Consider the following 19,669-nt stretch of genomic DNA (forward strand, 5'->3'; position numbering starts at 1 on the left):
TGAGCATCTTTTAGAACCCTAATTGAATCTACTTTGAAGTTTTGGAGTTTAATTTACTTCTCCCAGAGATATAAGTCGAGATTAAAGAGGTGTATGCTATTTTTAGCAAAATATCCTATCCAGTTAATTAAAGTCAGTAAGACCTGTGTTTACTCTTCAGTGTTAGTTTTGTTTTGTTCTTTGGCTCAACGTGCCAACCTGTTCTCATACTGGGTGGCTTCTAAACCAAGGAGAATTTTTTTTAAAAGATTATGGGTTGTTCCATGTCGATATACCATTGCTATGAAAATCCATATTATGTGGCTGTCAAAAGTGTCTTTATGCTTTCCAAATTAGAATAAAGATAAATTGAATTCCCTTAAATAGTCCATTTTCTGAATAACATTTGTGATTTCATAGTAGGAATTTAGATAAACACATTTTCCCTTCTTTTGGCTTAATGGCTTCAATACAATTGGTGAAGATACTTGATTATTCCAGATGTTTACATTTCTATAGTATTTTAGTCAATAACTTTCTTTTTCCAAAAATACTAGGGTCTGTTTTTATGTATGTTTTCATTTAAACCTTGAATTTAATAAAACTCAAGTTTTATTAAAACTAATTTAGGTACTTTATTAACTCACTTTTACTGATAAGCAAACTATAGTTTGGAGAATTTAAGCAACTTGAACTGGTCATGCTTTTAATAAGTGGGTGAAGCACAAAAAGCATTTTATTATATTGCCACCAGTACTAAACTCGATAAACTTTAGATCCTAAAGTTCTGAGGTTAAAATCTGTAGGAAGCATCACTATTTTCAACATCCACAAATCAGTCATTTTAAGCCTCAACTAGTGTGATTCCCAACAAAGTAGAATATTTGGAAATAAGCCAACTAGTAATTTTTTATTATAAATGGAAATGCTTTTTTTAGTGTTTTCCTCTTTACAATTGCCTTTTTAAAGCTTATCTTCTGAGTTATAATGTCCCTATTCCTGTACCAATTATTTTGGCTGCTACTCTTTTTTAAAAATAAAAATTGAGTTAGATGATGATATAATTGCTCTTACTTATAATTCTTACCAGATTTTGAGGTTAGTGATTTGTCACCTGTCTTACTTGTCTTACCTGTTTTATTATTTATGTCCAAATATCTATTTTCTGCAGATTATGCTAATCACTCCCATTTATTCCTGTCATGCAGACAGCAAAGTTGTTTTCCCTTTTAACAAAATCAAGGTTATGAAAATGATATATAATTAATAAAACAAATCTCATAGAATTTGTTTAATCTTGAAGTCTGAATTTTTAATTTGTAAACCTTAGTTTCTTGTCTTTGAAATTATATAAAACCAAGTAACTTTTCTGTTTGTGTATTTTGTTTTGTTGCTTTATTCCTCTTTTAATCCCCCTAATGACTGGGAATGGTACTACCCAGAAGATTTTAGCCCTGAAGTTATCTCAAAAAATGATACAACCCCAGTTCAGATGAACAGACTCAGAAAGTAAATGATACATCCAAGACCAGTTAGTTATTAGCAGAGACGAGACAAGAGCCCAGTGTTTGGCCCACTGTCAAGGGCTTTTTGGAATCATCTCTGGGTCATCTCCTCCCTCATAATACATGAGATACATATTTCTTATTTTTATCCTATGGAGCAAAACACTGTTAAATTTGGAATTTAGGGATTGGTTCTGTCTTAAATTACTGTGAATCCCCTCTCATTTATTCATAAGAAGCCCTGGTGCTATCTCTCTTAACTTTGGTTTTAAGATAAATATGATTTGAATAATTAACTGATAAGTAGTTAAATATAAATCAATAAGCTGCCTAATTGTCTGGTATGTCTAAAAATATATGTGTTTTGCTACAGTTATTTTCTTTTGCCTCAGTTTTGTTTTACCTATTGTGCAAAAGTTGAAAAAATTTTCATTGTACAAAGTTTATTTTATGAAGCATTCAGAATGTTTAAGAGAAGGGAGGAAGTAGTATAAACAACCAGACTATTTTGATTGAAATTAGTAGGCATATTGAAAACCCACTCTCTTCACAGATAAGTTATTGTTCTTGTCTCCGTCTTTGTATAGAGCCTGCTATGTGTAGGGCTTCACATTAGCCACTGAGCAGACCATCAGAGAGCTCAAGGAAAAAAAAGTGGAAAACAAATGACTGTGTCTGTCCATGCTCATCATCCCACCAACTAGTGTTAGTGCTTGTTAGTGTTCTGGCCTTTCCATGCTTCATTTGCCGGTACTTTTTGACTTGAGATTTAAGTGTTAGAAAACTAGAGAGTCATTTAGGCAGGCAAATTGACTTCAAAGTTTGTCTCAGAAAAGAGTGAAATATCATTAACATAGGTCACACATGGGAGGGACTTTTTCCATTAGTTAGACTTGTTATACTTGGTCCATATAAAGTAGAAGTTTTTAATATTGATAGCTTATAATTCCAAGCTTATATTTATCACATTATATTATTGAATTGATAAACATTATTTCTATGATGACCATGTTGTACATTTAATTTTTTAATTAAAATTTTAAATTTCTTTTTTTAGAATTAATTTTTATTGGAGTATGGTTGCTTCTCAATGGTGTATTGATTTCTACTCACAGCACAGTGACGCAGCCATATGGATATGTGTATCTCCTCTTTTTTGGGTTTTCTTCCCCTTTAGGTCACCACAGAATATTGAGTAAATTTCCCTGTGCTCTACAGTAGGTTCTTAGTAGTTATCTATTTTGTACACAGACATTTTTCCTTTTTAGAATCAGTTTTTGTGTTTCTTAGTAATGCAATGCATAGTTTGATTTTTTTTTTTTTAATGTAAAAGGCATGTTGTTACTGCTTGGTTGCCAAGTCATGGCCGACTCTTTGCCACCCCATGGCTCCTCTGTCCATGGAGTTTCCCAGGCAAGAGTACTGGAGTGGGTTGCATTTCCTTCTCTAGGGGATCTTCCCAACCCAGGGATTGAACCTGCATCTCGTGCATTAAAGGCAGATTCTTTATTGCTGAGCCACCTGGGATGCCCAGGAAAGATATACTGACTGTTAACAAGTCTAACATTAGAGAAATGTTTAGAAAAAAAAGTTCTTAATATCTGGTCTCTCTAATCTCTTTGCCCTAAGTAGCCAGTATTATCTATGATATTCCTTCCATATCTTATTCCATGTTTATTTGTGTAGGTATTCAGATTAGATTTTATTTTTGCTCACATTAAACGTGCTGGTAAACACTTTGCAGCTTGCTTCCCCGCCCCCCACAAAACATATTTTTGTTTTTGTAACATCGAGAATGAGAGCTGTCACATTTTTTTAATAATGTAGAGTATCCCACATTATTGATGGACCATGATTTAATAAACCATTCCAGTGTCAGTGTCATTCAGGTTGTTCACAACTTAATGTGATTACTAAGAATGCAGGTCTCCGTGTACTTATATATTTGGACCTTCTGGTGCTTCTAATCTGTAGAATTGTTCTATTTGTTGTTGTTTAGTGGCTAAGTCATGTCCAACCCTTTTGCGACCCCATGGACTGTAGCCTGCCAGTCTCTTCTGAAGAGAATACTCTAGGTTATCATTTCCTTCTCTAGAAGGAAATCTGTAGAATAGACGCCTTTAAATGAGGTTGCTTGTTTTTCATTTTAATAAAGACATTATTTTACCTTCTTCAGCATTGAATAGAACAGCTTCATTAATTGTCATTTTGGTGAATGACATTTGGTGAATGTCACTTGGTACCGCTTTCTTTTAATGTGCATCCACCTGCCCAGCCAGGCAGCAATGAGCAATGAGTTTACTGAAAGCTTTTTCAATGTGCTGCTACTTTTTTAATCTCTAGGAAATATCAGGGAATGGAACCAAGACCTGTCCTCCTAGAGTTTATATTCCAGTTAAATTTGGAATATTTGAATTTATTAATGGAAATTAGCATATTCTGTTATGTAAGTTATAATTTATTATTTTCTCATTTTTAAAAATTGGACTGTTTTATCTTCTCAACAATTTGTTACAATTTTTAAAATATTAGGCCTTTTATGCTCTTATTATAAGTCACACGTGTTTCCTCAGTCTCTCTTTTATCTGTGGCACTTTTATATCGAAATTTAAAAATTTTGTTTTGTTAGGTAAAATATCTGTCCTTTTTTTTACTTCCAAATTTCCTCTCTTGTATAAGGACTATTCTGACCCAAAAGTTTATACAAATAGTCTAATTTATTCTAAAACATAAAATTATTTTACATTTAGTTTGTCCCATATATCTGAAATTCTTATGTATAAGGTGACAGTATATTCATTTAAATGTTTTCCTCAAGTATGGACAAGTTATTGTCTTTGCAATTAGACGAAACGTTCTTTACTCCATTGACTTGAAATAACTACTAACTGTGTGGATTTTGATTCCTGTAGTTTCTTTCCTTTTTCCCTGATGTTAATCCGTACTTACTGTAGCTTTTTAGTGAGCTAGAATTTATGTAGTTTTTATTATGAAAAATTTTTAGCATATAGCAAAGTTCAGTTCAGTTAGTTCAGTCGCTCAGTCGTGTCTGACTCTTTGCGACCCCATGAATCGCAGCACGGCAGGCCTCCCTGTCCATCATCAACTCCCGGAGTTCACTCAGATTTACATCCATCGAGTCAGTGAAGCCATCTAGCCATCTCATCCTCTGTCGTCCCCTTCTCTTCCTGCCCCCAATCCCTCCCAGCATCAAAGTCTTTTCCAATGAGTCAACTCTTTGCATGAGGTGGCCAAAGTACTGGAGTTTCAGCTTTAGCATCATTCCTTCCAAAGAAATCCCACGCCTGATCTCCTTCAGAATGGACTGGTTGGATCTCCTTGCAGTCCAAGGGACTCTCGAGAGTCTTCTCCAACACCACAGTTCAAAAGCATCATTTGGCATACAGCAAATAATCATCACCCAGATCTAACAACTAGCATTTCGCCATATTTGTTTTAATCATCTCCATATAGATATATTCTCATGCATACTTTTTTCAAAACTTGACAGTTGGAAAGTAAATTGTCGACATCACAATATTACAGCCATAAGTATTTTAATATGAAACTTCTAATTGTTAAAAATGTCTTCATTATAACCATAATACTATTATCATATGCCAAAATATTTCAGAGTATTATGTATAAAACAATTCCTTTACCAATTTTTATACCACAACATTGACTTTTTTAAAAAAGAGTCTAAGCTGGTTGTCTTTTAAGATTTTCCCATATTGTGGATTTGTCTGATTTCTTTGTGGTGACATTTAACTTGTTCCTTTAAGCCCTTTTATTTTCTGTAAATTTATTCTTTTAAATTATACACCTCCTTTTAAGCACTTCCATTCTATACTCAAATTTCCTCAAATATCCTAAGAATATTTTCAAATAACAAGTGATTCTCTGGGGCCTGAAAGAAAAATAGACTGTTTCTTAGTTCAGGAATGCCCTCTTCTGTTGGTATAGTGAAATGCAACTTCTTTTCTAATTAATACAAGGGGGTTTTCTATTGTACTTGTGATTCTATGACACTATGATACCATCTTGTTTCAGGAGAACCCTTATCTTCTCTTCCTTTATTCACCAGGCTTTGAAGGGATACCTCCCTCATCTAGGTGCTGCTTATCGCTGGTTCTACAAGGAACCATACTTGATACCTGCATGCTCCCCTGCCAGGATCCTCCTCTTCCATACAAATTCCTCAGAATTTTCTCTCCAGCAAGGGCTCTGTAGTTGACATTGCTGGTTTTAGGATGTCTGTATTCCCCATTTATCTATAATGGGACAGTTGAAGTTTGAAGTGAGAACATGTATAACAAGTTATGTGCTCTGGGCAGTTTTATTTGTTTTCCTTTTTGGTCTCTGCGTTTTGGAGTATTTCATAGAACATTTGATTTGAAATTGGATGACTACCATTTTACCTTGTGAATCAGAATGTCTACTGTTAAGTTTTAATTTGCTTTTTAAAAGTTTTAAAATTTCTCTTCAAAAGGAAATAACTTTTTTAAAATAGATAGTCCGTTATTTCAGTCTTTTGTTGAATTTTAGGGCATTATTATTGAATTACTTTCCCTGTTAATCATTTCTTTGTCATTTTTCAATTTTTTTTATACATTTGTGGATCTATTTTTGAGGTTTGTATTTTGTTCGTCTGATAAGTTGGTCTATCCCTGCAGTAAAACCTAATTGTCATCTTCATCTTAGTTTTGTAAGTCTTGATTTCTGGGTGGGCAAGTACTTCTACCTTGTACTTATACAAGGGTTATTGCAACAGTTCTTGGCCCGTTGGTCTTCCAAATAGATTTTAGAATCAGCTTGACAATTTCCACAAAAAATCCTGTTTGAGGCTTGATTATGGCAGTGGTTTGGGAGTACTGGACATCGTTATGATACTGAGATTTTCTGTCCATGAACACAGGGTATCTATCCACGAATTTTGGTGTTCTTTAATGTCTCATTAAAATTTAATCTTTCTTCCCCTCAAAGTTTTTCTATTTTTTGTTTGTTTGGTTTGGTTTATTTCTAGATACCTGAAAATGTTTTTCTTTTATGGTAAAAGCATAGTATTTTGTTAAATTATAAAACTTTATTGAAAGAAATTTTAAAAGGTATGAATAAATGGACATGCTACATTCCTGGATAGGAAAACAGTGTTATAAAGATGTTAAGTTCTCCCCAGATTCATCTACAGAGTCAGTGCATTTTCTTTTTTTTTAAATAGAGGTGTAATTGACATATAAGATTAGTTTTAGTTGTACCACATAATGATTCATAATTTGTATATATTGCAAAATGATCACCATAGTAAGTCGAGTTAACATCCTTTACCATACATAATTGCAGAACGTTTTTTTCTTGTGATAAGAACTTTTAATATTTACTCTCTCAGCAACTTTTTTTTTTAACTTAGTTTTATTTATTTATTTTGCTGCACTTACTTGCAGCATGTGGGGTCTAATTCCCTGACCAGGGATCGAACCTGGGCCCCCTGCATTGGGAGCTCAGAGTCTTAGCCACTAGACTACCAGGGAAGTCCCACAACTTTCAAATATGCAGTATAATATTAACTGTAGTCAGCATACTGTACTTTACATACCATGACTTAATTTATTTTATAATTGGAAGTTTGTATCTTTTTATTCTCTTCGCCTATTTCATCTACCCCTTCCCTCTAGCAACCACCAATCTGGTCTCTGTACCTATGCCTTTTTTTTTTTTTAATTCACAAGTAGCGAGATCATACTGTATTTGTCACTCAGTGTAATTGCTCTCAAGGTTCCTCAGCATAGTATTTTTTAATTTAAAATTTCTAATTTTTTTGCTTGAAGCATGGAAATTAAATTAATTATATTTTGATTTTACAACTAATCACCTAGATACAGTTTAATTTTAAAATGATTTTACTATATATTGTTTTGAGCTTTTTATCTACCCCAGAGTTCGGCAAATTATAGCCAACAGCCAAATACGTCCTTGCTATCTGATTTAAGAAATCAAGGTTTATTAAAATGTAGCCACACTCATTCATTTGTGAAGAGTTGAGTAATTGCACCACACACCGTGAGGCCTAAAATATTTTTTATCTGGCCCTTTTCAGAAAATGTTTGCCAACCTCTGCCAACCTCTAATCAGACCATCCTTCAGTTCAGTTCAGTTCATTTCAGTCACTCAGTCGTGTCCGACTCTTTGTGACCCCATGAATCGCAGCACGCCAGGCCTCCCTGTCCATCACCAGCTCCCGGAGTTCACTCAGACTCATGTCCATCGAGTCTGTGATGCCATCCAGCCATCTCATCCTCTGTTGTCCCCTTCTCCTCCTGCCCTCAATCCCTCCCAGCATCAAAGTCTTTTCCAATGAGTCAACTCATTGCATGAGGTGGGCTCAAGTTTTCTTCATTTTAAGTGCATTGACTTTTTCCACTTGTGTTCTTATTTAAAGATTAATTTTCCTAAGTACACAGTTAGATTTACAGTTCTTTCTTTTAAAACTCTGAGGATATTAATATATTCTCTGGCTCCCACTGTTGCTTTGGAGAAGTCTGTTGTTCCGTTCTAGGTGATCTCTTCTTTCTTTGGTGACTGACTCTTTGGTGTTATGCAGTTACACCACCGAGTTCTAGGTGTGGGTTTCTTTTTAATTATCTTGCTTGGGTTATGTTGTGCATCCTGACTCTATAGATTCCTGGTTTCCATGAATCTTGAAAGTTCATAGCCATCATCTTTTTGTGAACATTTCCATTCTCTCTCTCTCTGAGGCACTCCGATTAGGTAGAGATTAGAACTTCTCATGCTGACCTCCATGTCTTTTCATGTACTTCCGTTTCCCTGTTTCTCTCTGCCACATTCTGAGTAGTTTATTCAGGTGTATCTTCTAGTTCTCAGAATATTTCTTTTGTTTAATCTTTCAGTCAAAGTTGGTTTGTTTTGTTAAATAGTTGTACTACTGCATTTTCCTCCCCCCCAAATTATCTGTTTATTCCTGCTATCTTTTATTGATTGACATCTTTGTGATTCTATCTGTATTATTTCTTTAAGCATTATACCCTCATCTATTAATATTCTGTAGTCTGTACCTAGACAGTTCTCGTATCTACACTTCTAAAATTCTGTTCTTTGTTCCCTGTGACTTAATTCATAATGGTTTGCCCTCTTGTGTACAGTCATCCCCCAGTACCTGTGAGCATCGGTTCCAGGACCCACCACGAATACCCAAGTCATCGGATACTCAGGTCCCCTAGTCAGTCCTCCCTGTTTGCAATTCTACACCCATGGATTCAGCAAACCATACATCATGTAGTACTGCGTTATTTATCTTAAAAATCCTAGGGTAATTCCTTTCTGGTTCAGTGGTTAGGACTTTATGCTTTCACTGCCAGGGGTCCGAGTTCAGTCCCTGGTTGGGAAACTAAGATCCTGCATGCTGTGCAGCCAAAAAAATAAGTAAATAAAACAAAGTGTAGACCTCGGTATTTTTAAAAAACTAAATAAATTCTAAAAAACTATATGTAAGTGGACCCGTGCAGTTTAATTCTGTTTTGTTCAAGGATTCAACATATTTGAACTTTGATTGTCAGTTCATTGCTTGAACTTGGTCCTTCAATTGAATTGGTCCTTCAGGTCCAAATTGGAGGTTCCAGAAGCTTTCCTCAGAGGAAGTTTATTTATGCTACACACTAGAGAATCACCAGATAGGGGCCCCTTCAGCCTGTCCTAGGTCTTGTCTCAACTAGGATTCTCAGTTACTCCTCTCCACCTCTTTTCCTGGGAAGTTCACTTTTCAATAGGGAAAGCTACAAAATCGTATTATAAAATGAGAAGTTGTCAGCAGTGAAAGCAGCTTTTATAGCTCTCTGTGCAGTCTGCTGCAGCTTGCCCTCTGACCACAGTAATTCACATGTCTCCCACGTACAAGATGGTACTCGTGGACATTTCCCAAAAGTCTCATCCTAATTATACCATCAGGTTTACAGTCCATCATCTTGTGATCTGTACCAGGTCCAGATGCGTGTGAGCCTCTGGGTGGCTCCTCTCCATCCTAGGGCCTCTGAGCTAAAAAGACATCTACTTACACCTCACACAGTCAACATATAATGGTGGTACCAGCATGGAAAAACCATAATGGACACTCTTACTTTAAAAAGGGGAGGAACAGGAACGTCCTAATAGTCACTGATTTGTGGCATTTTGAAATCCTACAGGAGTCTGCTGTCAGTTTCCCTTACTTCAGGCGTCATGAATGTTCCATCAAGGTTTCATTCTCTCTTTGGGTATGCTTCTCTAAACCATTGTTTTCCTCTGTTGTTGGTTGCGCCCTGGACCCTCGGCTCTGCCCCCCAAAGTCTTTTCTTCTTTTGCCTAGAAGTGTCTTGTGTTTTCAGCTGAGTATCTTTTTCAGCCTACTTCCCTTAGAAAGTTGAGGATCCAGAAAGCTCTTCTGTCTTTTCATAGCACTCTTCAAAAGCATCATTGGTTGTTTCATTAGTGTAATTTTCTCTTGAAAAATTATGGATGTTTTATGAATTTTATCAAGGTTCATGCCATACTTCCTTCCATGTTGTTTTTCCTGCATTTATCTTTGTCTTCAGTGCCAGTCGCTTCATTGTAGCGTGGGAGGAACCTGCCTCTTTCCACCTCTGAGACTTTGCTCTCCTTGCTCCTGTATCTAAAACATACTACTTTACCCTTGGCTTCATTCACCTTTGTATCCTTAGTAGTTAAGGACTGGCAAGAATGGAGTTTTCTCTTTATACTTGAACCTCTGGAAGTAGTATTTGAGGATTTCTGAGAGTGCCTGCTCTAGCCAGTCTGGCACACGAGAAGCCGTGCTATCTCCTGAATGACAGTACCCCCAGTCGGCCTTCCCCTCCCTGTGCCTCCCAGTGCAAGTGATTACCAGCTTAGAGTAGATTCTGGAGCAGGGATCAGCAAACTATAGTACACAGGCCAAGTCCAGCCAACTGTCTGTCTTTATTTCACCCATGAGCTAAGAATGTTTTCTACATCTTTAAATGACTAGTAATATTCAGAAGAAGAAGAATATTGTATAACATGTGAAAACTATATCAAATTCAAATTGCAGTAGTCCGCAAGTAGAACGTTATTGGAATACAGCCTTGTTCACTATTTACATATTGTCTGTGGCTGCTCTTAGGCTATAATGGCAGAGTTGAGAAATTGCAACAGAAACCACATGGCCCCCAGAGTCTAAAATATTTACTCTCTAGTCCTTTACAGAAAAAAATTACTGACCTCTGTTTTAAAGTGGTTAGGCAACTGTGTGGGCTTCACACAGTTGGTAAAGAATCTGCCTACAATGCAGGAGACCTGGGTTCAATTCCCAGGTCGGGAATATCTCCTGGAGAAGGCAATGGCACCCTACTCCAGTATTCTTGCCTGGAGAATCCCATGGACAGAGGAGCCTGGCGGGCTACAGTCCATGGGGTCACAAGAGTCGGACACGACTGAACGACTAAACCACCATCACCACCACCAGACAGCTGGGCAGAGCTCTTCTGTTCTGTTTCAGGTCATTAACATCCTCTGGTGTCATTGTTAACCCAGTTACATTTGAAAGAGCTTCAGGCAGTTTGGAAGCCAGCTTTGCTTGTCCCTTCAGCCCAACCTTTACCTGTGCTCCTGCTTTCAAGCTTAATTTGTCTAAATACATCTCCTTGGTGTGCATGCCCGTTCTCCTTTTCTTGCAGTAATATTTGACATGAAAGCCCATTACTCTTTTTCACTTTCTTCTGTGTAGTTATTTCCTTGCTGGTGCTAAAGGGATTTTGTAGTATGTTTAGGTGAACTTTTTAAAGTTGTATCAGAAGATGGAATGTTGAATGTGAAATGAAACAATTGATTCAACAGTTTATTTCCTATGCAGAGATCCTTTTCCTATAACACTTTGTAGGCCAAACACTCAAATTGAAGGTGAGGAAAAACATTAGGCAAACTAGGTTTATAAGACATGTGAGTTGTAAGAAAGGTTAGAATGCAGAACTCAGCATGGCCTCTGTCTTCACACTGTGAGCAGCACTTCTGCTTAACCACAGCGATTCTCAGAAGTAAGTAAGGTACATTAGGGTCAAGTATTCAAACTATGTAAGTCCTTACCAAATTTGGTAATATTCGTGTCCAGGTTTAGAGGCCTGTCATATCTGAGATAGTCCTAAGGCTGATTTGTCTCTGTATCTCTGTAGGACTTCTTTTTTAAAATTTATGTATTTGGCTGCACCGGGTCTTAATTGCGGCTCATGGGATCTTCTGGCTGTAGCATGTGAACTCTTCCTTACAGCATGTGGGATCTAGTTCCCTGACCAGGGATCGAACCTGGGCTCCCTGCATTGGGAGCACAGAGACTTAGCTACCGGACCACCAGGGAATTCCCTCTTCTGTAGGACTTCTAAAAGCCATTTAATTTCTGCCTCCCCCCTCTATTCTCCACTAGCTTATTTGACCCTACTCTATATAAGACAGAATTTACTGCATAATCAAGACATTATGATTGGAATAAATTGTGACTTTCAAACTTAGACTTTCCTATGTATGTCTTTAGTCATTGGCACTGGCCTTATCGGGGTTTAGTCAGATTCTCTGCATTCCCTTGAGGCCTTTGGAGTTGTTGTGGCCGGCAGGCTGATGTGTGGGCATTAGCATTCTGTTGTACATATGACACTTGAGTAAATTGCATATATAGTGTAATGACTCTTCATACTGAGCTCCCCCTTCACATCTCCATTTGTCTGTAGAACTTTCTGCTTTCCATTCTTGAGCACACTGAGGATAACTGGCTCTGCTGTGGTGTTTCTGTGCAGGTCTCCTGTACCAGTTGGGATGTATACTTTCCAGGAGTCAGATATTGGTTCTCAGACTGCCCTACTGGTTGCTCAGTTGCTCTTAATATTGTAACAAAGTATTTTGCAAGAAATGGTATTAACATATAAAGGAACAAAATATATTAATAATTGTGGAAAGAAAGTTGTTATGAAAACTGTGTTGAATATTTAGGAACTACTGGATAAGGTTGTTATTCAGTTGCTCAGTTGTGACTCTCTGCAATCCCACGGCTGCAGCACAGCAGGCTTCTCTGTCCTTCACCATCTCCTGGAGCTTGCTGAAACTCATGTCCATTGAGTTGGTGATGCCATCAAACCATCTCGTCCTCTGTCGTCCTCTTCTCTTCCTGCCTTCAGTCTTTCCCAGCATCAGGGTCGTTTCTAATGAGTTGGCTGTTTGCATCAGGTGGCCGAAGTATCGGAGCTTTAGCTTCAGTGTCAGTCCTTCCAATGAATATTCAGGGTTGATTTCCTTTAGGATTGACTGGTTTGATCTCCTTGCACTCCAGGTGATTCTCAAGAGTCTTCTCCAACACCACAGTTCAAAAGCATCAATTCTAGAGTGCTCAGCCTTCTTTATGGTCCAACTTTCACATCCGTACATGACTACTGGAAAAATGATAGCTTTGACTAGATGGACCTTTGTCTGCAAACTAATGTCTGCTTTTTAATACACTGTCTAGGTTTGTCATAGCTTTCCTTCCAAGGAGCAAACATCTTTTAATTTCATGGCTGCAATCACTGTCTGCAGTGATTTTGGAGCCCAAGAAAATAAAGTCTGTCACTGTTTCCATTGTTTCCCCATCTATTTGCCATGAAGTGATGGGACTAGATGCCATAATCTTCATTTTTTGAATGTTGACTTTTAAGCCAGCTTTTTCACTCTCCTCTTTCACCTTCATCAAGAGGCTCTTTAGTTCCTCTTCACTTTCTGCCATTAAGGTGGTATCATCTGCATATCTGAGGTTATTGATATTTCTCCCAGCAATCTTGATTCCAGCTTGTGATTCATCCAGCCTGGCATTTTGCATGATGTACTCTGCATAAAAGTTAAATGAGCAGGGTTACAATATACAGCCTTGACATATTCCATTCCCAGTTTGGAACCAGTCTGTTTTTCCATGTCAAGTTCTAACTTTGCTTCTTGACCTGCATACAGATTTCTCAGAAGGCAGGTCAGGTGGTCTGGTATTCCCATCTCTTGAGTTTTTCACAGTTTGTTGTGATCCACACCATCTAGCATAGTCAAGGAAGCAGAAGTAGATGTTTTTCTGGCATTCTCTTGCTTTTTCTATGATCCAGTGGATGTTGGCAATTTGAACGCTGGTTCTTCTGCCTTTCCTAAATCCAATTTGGACATCTGGAAGTTCTCGGTTCACATGCTGTTGAAGCCTAGCTTGAAGGATTTTGAGCCTTACCTTGCTAGCATGTGAAATGAGTGCAATTGAACGGTAGTTTCAACATTGTTTGGCGTTGCCCTTCTTTGGAATTGGCATGAAAACATCTTTTCCAGTCCTGTGGCCACTGCTGAGTTTTCTAAATTTGCTGGCATACTGAGTACAACACTTTAACAGTAGAGTCTTTTAGGATTTCAAGTAGCTCAGCTATAGCATCCACTAGCTTTGGTCGTTGTCAAGGCCTACTTGACTTTATACTCCAGAATGTCTGGCTATATATGACTTATTACACCATCTTGGTTATTCATGTCATTAAAATCTTTTTTGTATAGTTCCTTTGTGTATGCTTGCCACCTCTTCTTAATATCTTCTGCTTCTGTTTGATCCATACCATTTCTGTCCTTTATTTTGTCCATTTTTGCATGAAATGTTCCCTTGGTATCTCTGATTTTCTTGAAGAGATCTCTAGTCTTTCCCATTCTATTGTTTTCCTCTATTTCTTTGCATTGATCACTGAGGAAGACTTTCCTCTCTCCCCTTGCTATTCTTTGGAACTCTGCATTCCGATGGATGTATCTTTCCTTTTCTCCTTTGCCTTTAGCTTCTCTTTTCTAAGGTATTTGTAAGGCCTCCTCAGACAACCATTTTGCCTTTTTGCATTTCTTTTTCTTGGGGTTGGTTTTGATCACTGACTCCTGTACAGTGTTAGGAACCCTCCATCCATAGTTCTTCAGGCACTCTGTCAGATCTAATCCCTTGAATCTATTTCTCACTTCCACTGTATAATTGTAAGGGATTTGATTTAGATCATACCTGAATGGCCTAGTGGTTTTCCCTACTTTCTTGAACTTAAGTCTGAATTTGGTAATAAAGAGTTCATGATCTGAGCCGCAGTCAGTTCTCAGTCTTGGTTTTGCTGACTGTATAGAGCTTCTCCATCTTTGGCTGCAAAGAATATAATTAATCTGATTTCGGTATTAACCATCTGGTGATGTCCATGTGTAGAGTCATCTCTTGTGTTGTTGGAAGAGGGTGTTTCCTATAACCAGCTCATTCTCTTGGCTAAACTCTGTTAGACCTTGCCCTGCTTCATTTTGTACTCCAAGGTTAACTTGCCTTTTACTCTACACATCCTTCTACTCCACCATCTTGAATATCCATCACTGGACAAGGACAAGTCCCTAAAGACATTTCTGTCCAGTGACTTAGACAGACAACTGTGATAGATTGGTGGGGAATTCCCTGGCAGTCCTTTGGTTAGAGCTCTGTGCTTCCACTGCAGAGGACATGGGTTCAGTTTCTGTTTGGGAAAGTAAGATCTATCATGCCTTTTGGCATGGCCAAAAAAAATTTTTGAGAAGAAATTGTAAAAGTTCATGTCTGTGTATTACTGTCAAGGGATCCATTGTCAGAAACAATAAACCCTGCCATATTAAGAGATTTGTAAATGAATACATGTTGTAAGATATTAAAATAACATGGTTGGTATCATACTTTTTGTTTCTTTGCTGTTGTTATTTTCAGGTGATCAGTTAATTATACTAATTATGGGCATGCATTGAGAGTTTTATTTTCTTGAACTTTTTAATATCTAGGAAATTGCATAGTTTATTTCCTCTTGTAATTGAATTTCCAATGGTAAGCATGCATTTATTTCTCTTTTATTCAGTTGTCATTACTTTTAATTTGCAGATTTATATTGCCTTAAACTTTATGTTATCCTGTTCTGTGGTCCATCTCTTGTTGCTGTTAAAACTCATAAAAACCTTCAGAGTTTTTTTTTAAGATAAGGCACTTTTTACATACCTTTGGAAATCCTGAGTGGTTTTTTTAATTTGAATTATATTATTTTTTAAAATGGAGTTTTGAAATACTAATATTTCCTTTGGTAGATGATAAACTTCATCGGAAAGATATTTTCTATTTAATTTTTTAATCAGAGAGATTTTTAAATAATTTTCCATTGGAATATATACTTTACGTATTTGAAAGTCATTTCATGTGTTTTTACCATGAAGAAATAAATAATAAGTAGAGTTACCAGCCAGGGTTCAGTCAGAAGACAGAATCCACACGTGATTTTTGCAGAGAGAATTTAATATAATTTGTTAAATGAATATTGATGAATTAAGGATGCAAAAAGAAAACACTTAAGTATCATGGAGGTAGCTAATCACAGTAAGTAGCTCCTACCCGTGAAGCTGGAAGAATAAAATGAGGAGGTAAAAATGATTAAGCTGTAGAGGCTTGGAGCAGAGGCCCTGCAGAGCTGTGAGTCAGACCGCTGAGGGGCAAGTGTAGCCATCCTGTGTCTCTGAGAGGCATGATGAACTGGTTCAGTGAATGTTAGACAGATTGCATTCTGTAACTCCTACTGAAATGTCACACCAGGGTTGCTAGGGTTTTACTGACAAGAACAGGAAACACTTAGGAAGGAGCAGATTCCTTCTCCCTTCTGCTTCTGGTCTTTCAGCACCTGCATTGACAATAACAACAAACCATTCTAGACCATTAGAGTTAGCAGAAAAAAGTGTTTTGCCTGATTCTAGGCCCAGTATCACAGAATATAAAAGAACTATAAGACAATAGCTCATTTCAGTTCAGTTCAGTCATTAAGTTGCTCAGTCGTGTCTGACTCTTTGCGACCTCATGGACTGCAGCCCTCCAGGCTTCCCTGTCCATCACCAACTCTTGGAGCTTGTTTAAACTCACGTCTATTGAGTCAGTGATGCCATCCAACCATCTCATCCTGTGTTGTCCCCTTGTCCTCCTCCCTTCAATCTTTCCCAGCATCAGGGTCTTTTCCAGTGAGTCAGCTCTTCACATCAGGTGGCCAAAGTATTGGAGTTTCAGCTTCAGCATCAGGCCTTCCAATGAATATTCAGGACTGATCTCCTTTAGGATGGACTGGTTGAATCTCCTTGCAGTCCAAGGGACTGTCTAGAATCTTCTCCAACACCGCAGTTCAAAAGCATCAATTCTTTGGCACTCAGCTTTCTGTATGGTCCAACTCTCACATCCATACATGACTACTGAAAAAACCATAGCTTTGACTGGACGGACCGTTGTTGTCAAAGTAATGTCTCTGCTTTTTAATATGCTATCTAGGTTGGTCATACCTTTTCTTCACGGAGTAAGTGTCTTTTAATTTCATGGCTGCAGTCACCATCTGCAGTGATTTGGGAGCCCCCCAAAATAAAGTGTGTCACTGTTTCCATTGTTTCCCAGTATATTTGCCATGGAGTGATGAGACCGGATGCCATGATCTTAGTTTTCTGAATGTTGGGTTTTAAGCCAACTTTTTCACTCTCCTCTTTCACTTTCATCAAGAGGCTCTTTAGTTCTTCTTGGCTTTCTGCCGTAAGGGTGGTGTCATCTGCATATCTGAGATTATTGATATTTCCCCCCAGCAATCTTGATTCCAGCTTGTGCTTCTTCCAGCCCAGCGTTTCTCATGATGTACTCTGCATAGAAGTTAAAAAGGCAGGGTGACAATATACAGCCTTGACATACTCCTTTCCCAATTTGGAACCAGTCTGTTGTTCCATGTCCAGTTGTAACTGTTGATTCTTGACCTGCATACAGATTTTCAGGAGGCAGGTAACATGGTCTGGTATTCCCATCTTTTGAAGAATTTTCCACAGTTTGTTGTGATCCACAACGTCAGAGGCTTTGGCCTAGTGAACAAAGCAGAAGTAGATGTTTTTCTGGAACTCTATTGCTTTTTCTGTGATCCAGCGGATGTTGGCAATCTGATCTCCGATTCCTCTGCCTTTTCTAAATCCAGCCTGAACATCTGCAAGTTCACGGTTCACGTACTGTTGAAGCCTGGCTTGGAGAATTTTGAGCATTACTTTGCTAGCGTCTGAGATGAGTGCAAGTGTGCAGTAGTTTGAGCGTTCTTTGGCATTACCTTTCTTTGGGATTGGAATGAAAACTGACCTTTTCCAGTCCTGTGGCCACTGCTGAGTTTTCCAAATTTGCTGGCATATTGAGTACAACACTGTAACAGCATCATCTTTTTTGGATTTGAAATAGCTCAGCTGGAATTCCATCACCCCACTAGCTTTGTTCTTACTGATACTTCCTAAGGCCCACTTGACTTCACATTCCAGGATGTCTGACTCTGGGTGAGTGATCACACCTTTGTGGTTACCTGGGTCTTTAACATCTCTTTTTTCACAATTCTTCTGTGTGTTTTTGCCACCTCTTCTTAGTATCTCTGCTTCTGTTAGGTCCATACCATTTCTGTCCCTTATTGTGTCCACGTTTGCCTGAAATGTTCCGTTGGTATCTCTGATTTTCTTTCTCATTCTGTTGTTTTCCTCTATTTCTTTGTATTGATCATTGATCAGCGAGGAAGACTTTCTTACCTTTCCTTGTTGTTCTTTGGAACTCTGCATTCTAGTGGGTATTTCTTTGCCTTTAGCGTCTCTTCTTTTCTCAGCTATTTGTAAGGCCTCCTCAGACAACCATTTTGCCTTTCTGCATTTCTTTTTGGGTTAATTAGAGGCTTTTAAGTAAGTACTGCCTATTGCATTTACTCTTTGATTGTGCATGTACAATAAGAGAGCTCTATGTATGTTTGCAGTTGATTTGAAGACCCTTATTTTTTCCACATCTGCTTCCCTGGCCCCTGCAGCACACATGGATCCTCTGTCTCACTTACTTGCCATCAATAGTGACATTGTTGCTTAAACTGTTCCTCTTTTTAATGTTTATCCTTTTACCTGTATTTCTTGCGTCCTTGCTGCTTCATTGAATGAAGGGTGAGAGGGTTTGTATAGTTTGGATTCTATTACCAGCCTTGTCTAGTATCTTATAGAGAGTTAATCAACTACTGCTAAGTACCTTCTCTTTTCTTAGAAGTTGAGTTTTCAATGTCTTCTTGTAAAATGGAATGTCTCAAAATTATGCCTTTTTCACATCAAAAGAGTTAATTTTTTCATGGCATTATGGTGCTAAAATGCTTAAGGGTAAACTTAAAAAAAATTTTTTTTTTCTGTTTAATTATCAGGTGCTTCTAAGGAAGGAGGTGCTGGAGCAGTTGATGAGGATGATTTTATAAAAGCTTTTACAGATGTCCCTTCTGTTCAGGTAAGGGTACCAGTAATGTGGCATTCCCCATGCATATTCCCTGTTATAATCACTTGTTTTTGTCCCTTTTTTCAAATCCTTTTTTTCCTGAGTTGACTGCATAAATAAAATACTTGACTTATTATTATCAAATTACTATTTATTGGTACAGTTGGATGTTCAAGTGATTTTTCAGTGAGGCTGAGATATAATTAAATCCATATTGTTGAGTCATATTACATTATAGTGTCTCAGTATATCCACTGTTTTTTTTTAAAGGTGCTTGTGAACAGTGTTCTTTCATTTTTCCCCCCTATCTTTTTGTCTGCTTCATCTATTTCTCCTTTATAGCTGCATCCTTCTTTATTTGACTGTTGAATATTTGAGATTTCTTAAGGGTTTAGTTTTAGGCCTCTCTTCTTACTCTCCATTTTCTTACTAAGTCACTTCCTTCAAATCTATGGCTTTAGTTCCTGCCTTCACATAGATAATGCTTAGGTTTTTATCTCTAAGCCAGACGTCTCTTTATTGTGAAAGTAATTTTTCCACCTCTTGTTTCTTTGGCATCTCTGAGGCATCTCAGGTTCAACCTGTGCACAGCTGGATTCGTGATCTTCTCCTTTCAATGTACTCTTTCAGTGTTTCGTGTGGAAACCATTACTTATACAGGTACAAGAGTCAGACACCTAGAAGTTATTCCTGCTGATCCCTAACTTAGCAGGGAAAGCAGGAGGGAGAAAGGCTTAGACACTCCAGTGGTCCTTCTCTAACTGAATGTTACCTGGTCCCCCTCTGACCTCTTCTGCCTTGTCTCATGCCTTGCTCCCCTTCGTACTCTTGTTTCTGGCAAGTTTTTGTTTTGTTTTAATTATAAAAGGGG

At 37.7% G+C, this 19,669-nt stretch overlaps 1 protein-coding gene and 1 non-coding gene across 4 annotated transcripts in view; one reads left to right on the forward strand and one right to left on the reverse strand.

Annotated features, from left to right (window-relative positions):
* CLASP2 (cytoplasmic linker associated protein 2) overlaps nt 1-19,669 on the forward strand; it is a 183,254-nt gene that overhangs the window by 56,832 nt on the left and 106,753 nt on the right. For all 3 annotated transcript variants that reach the window (XM_052637064.1, XM_052637074.1, XM_052637082.1), the window contains one exon: nt 18,731-18,810. In XM_052637064.1, coding sequence (XP_052493024.1) covers nt 18,731-18,810 — 80 coding nt within the window. The remainder of the gene's footprint in view (nt 1-18,730; nt 18,811-19,669) is intronic.
* Nucleotides 6,943-7,015, reverse strand: TRNAG-CCC (transfer RNA glycine (anticodon CCC)). Its single transcript has one exon. It is a non-coding gene; the product is annotated as a tRNA-Gly (tRNA).

Source organism: Budorcas taxicolor, chromosome 1 (assembly GCF_023091745.1).
Source record: "Budorcas taxicolor isolate Tak-1 chromosome 1, Takin1.1, whole genome shotgun sequence".
NCBI lineage: Eukaryota > Metazoa > Chordata > Mammalia > Artiodactyla > Bovidae > Budorcas > Budorcas taxicolor.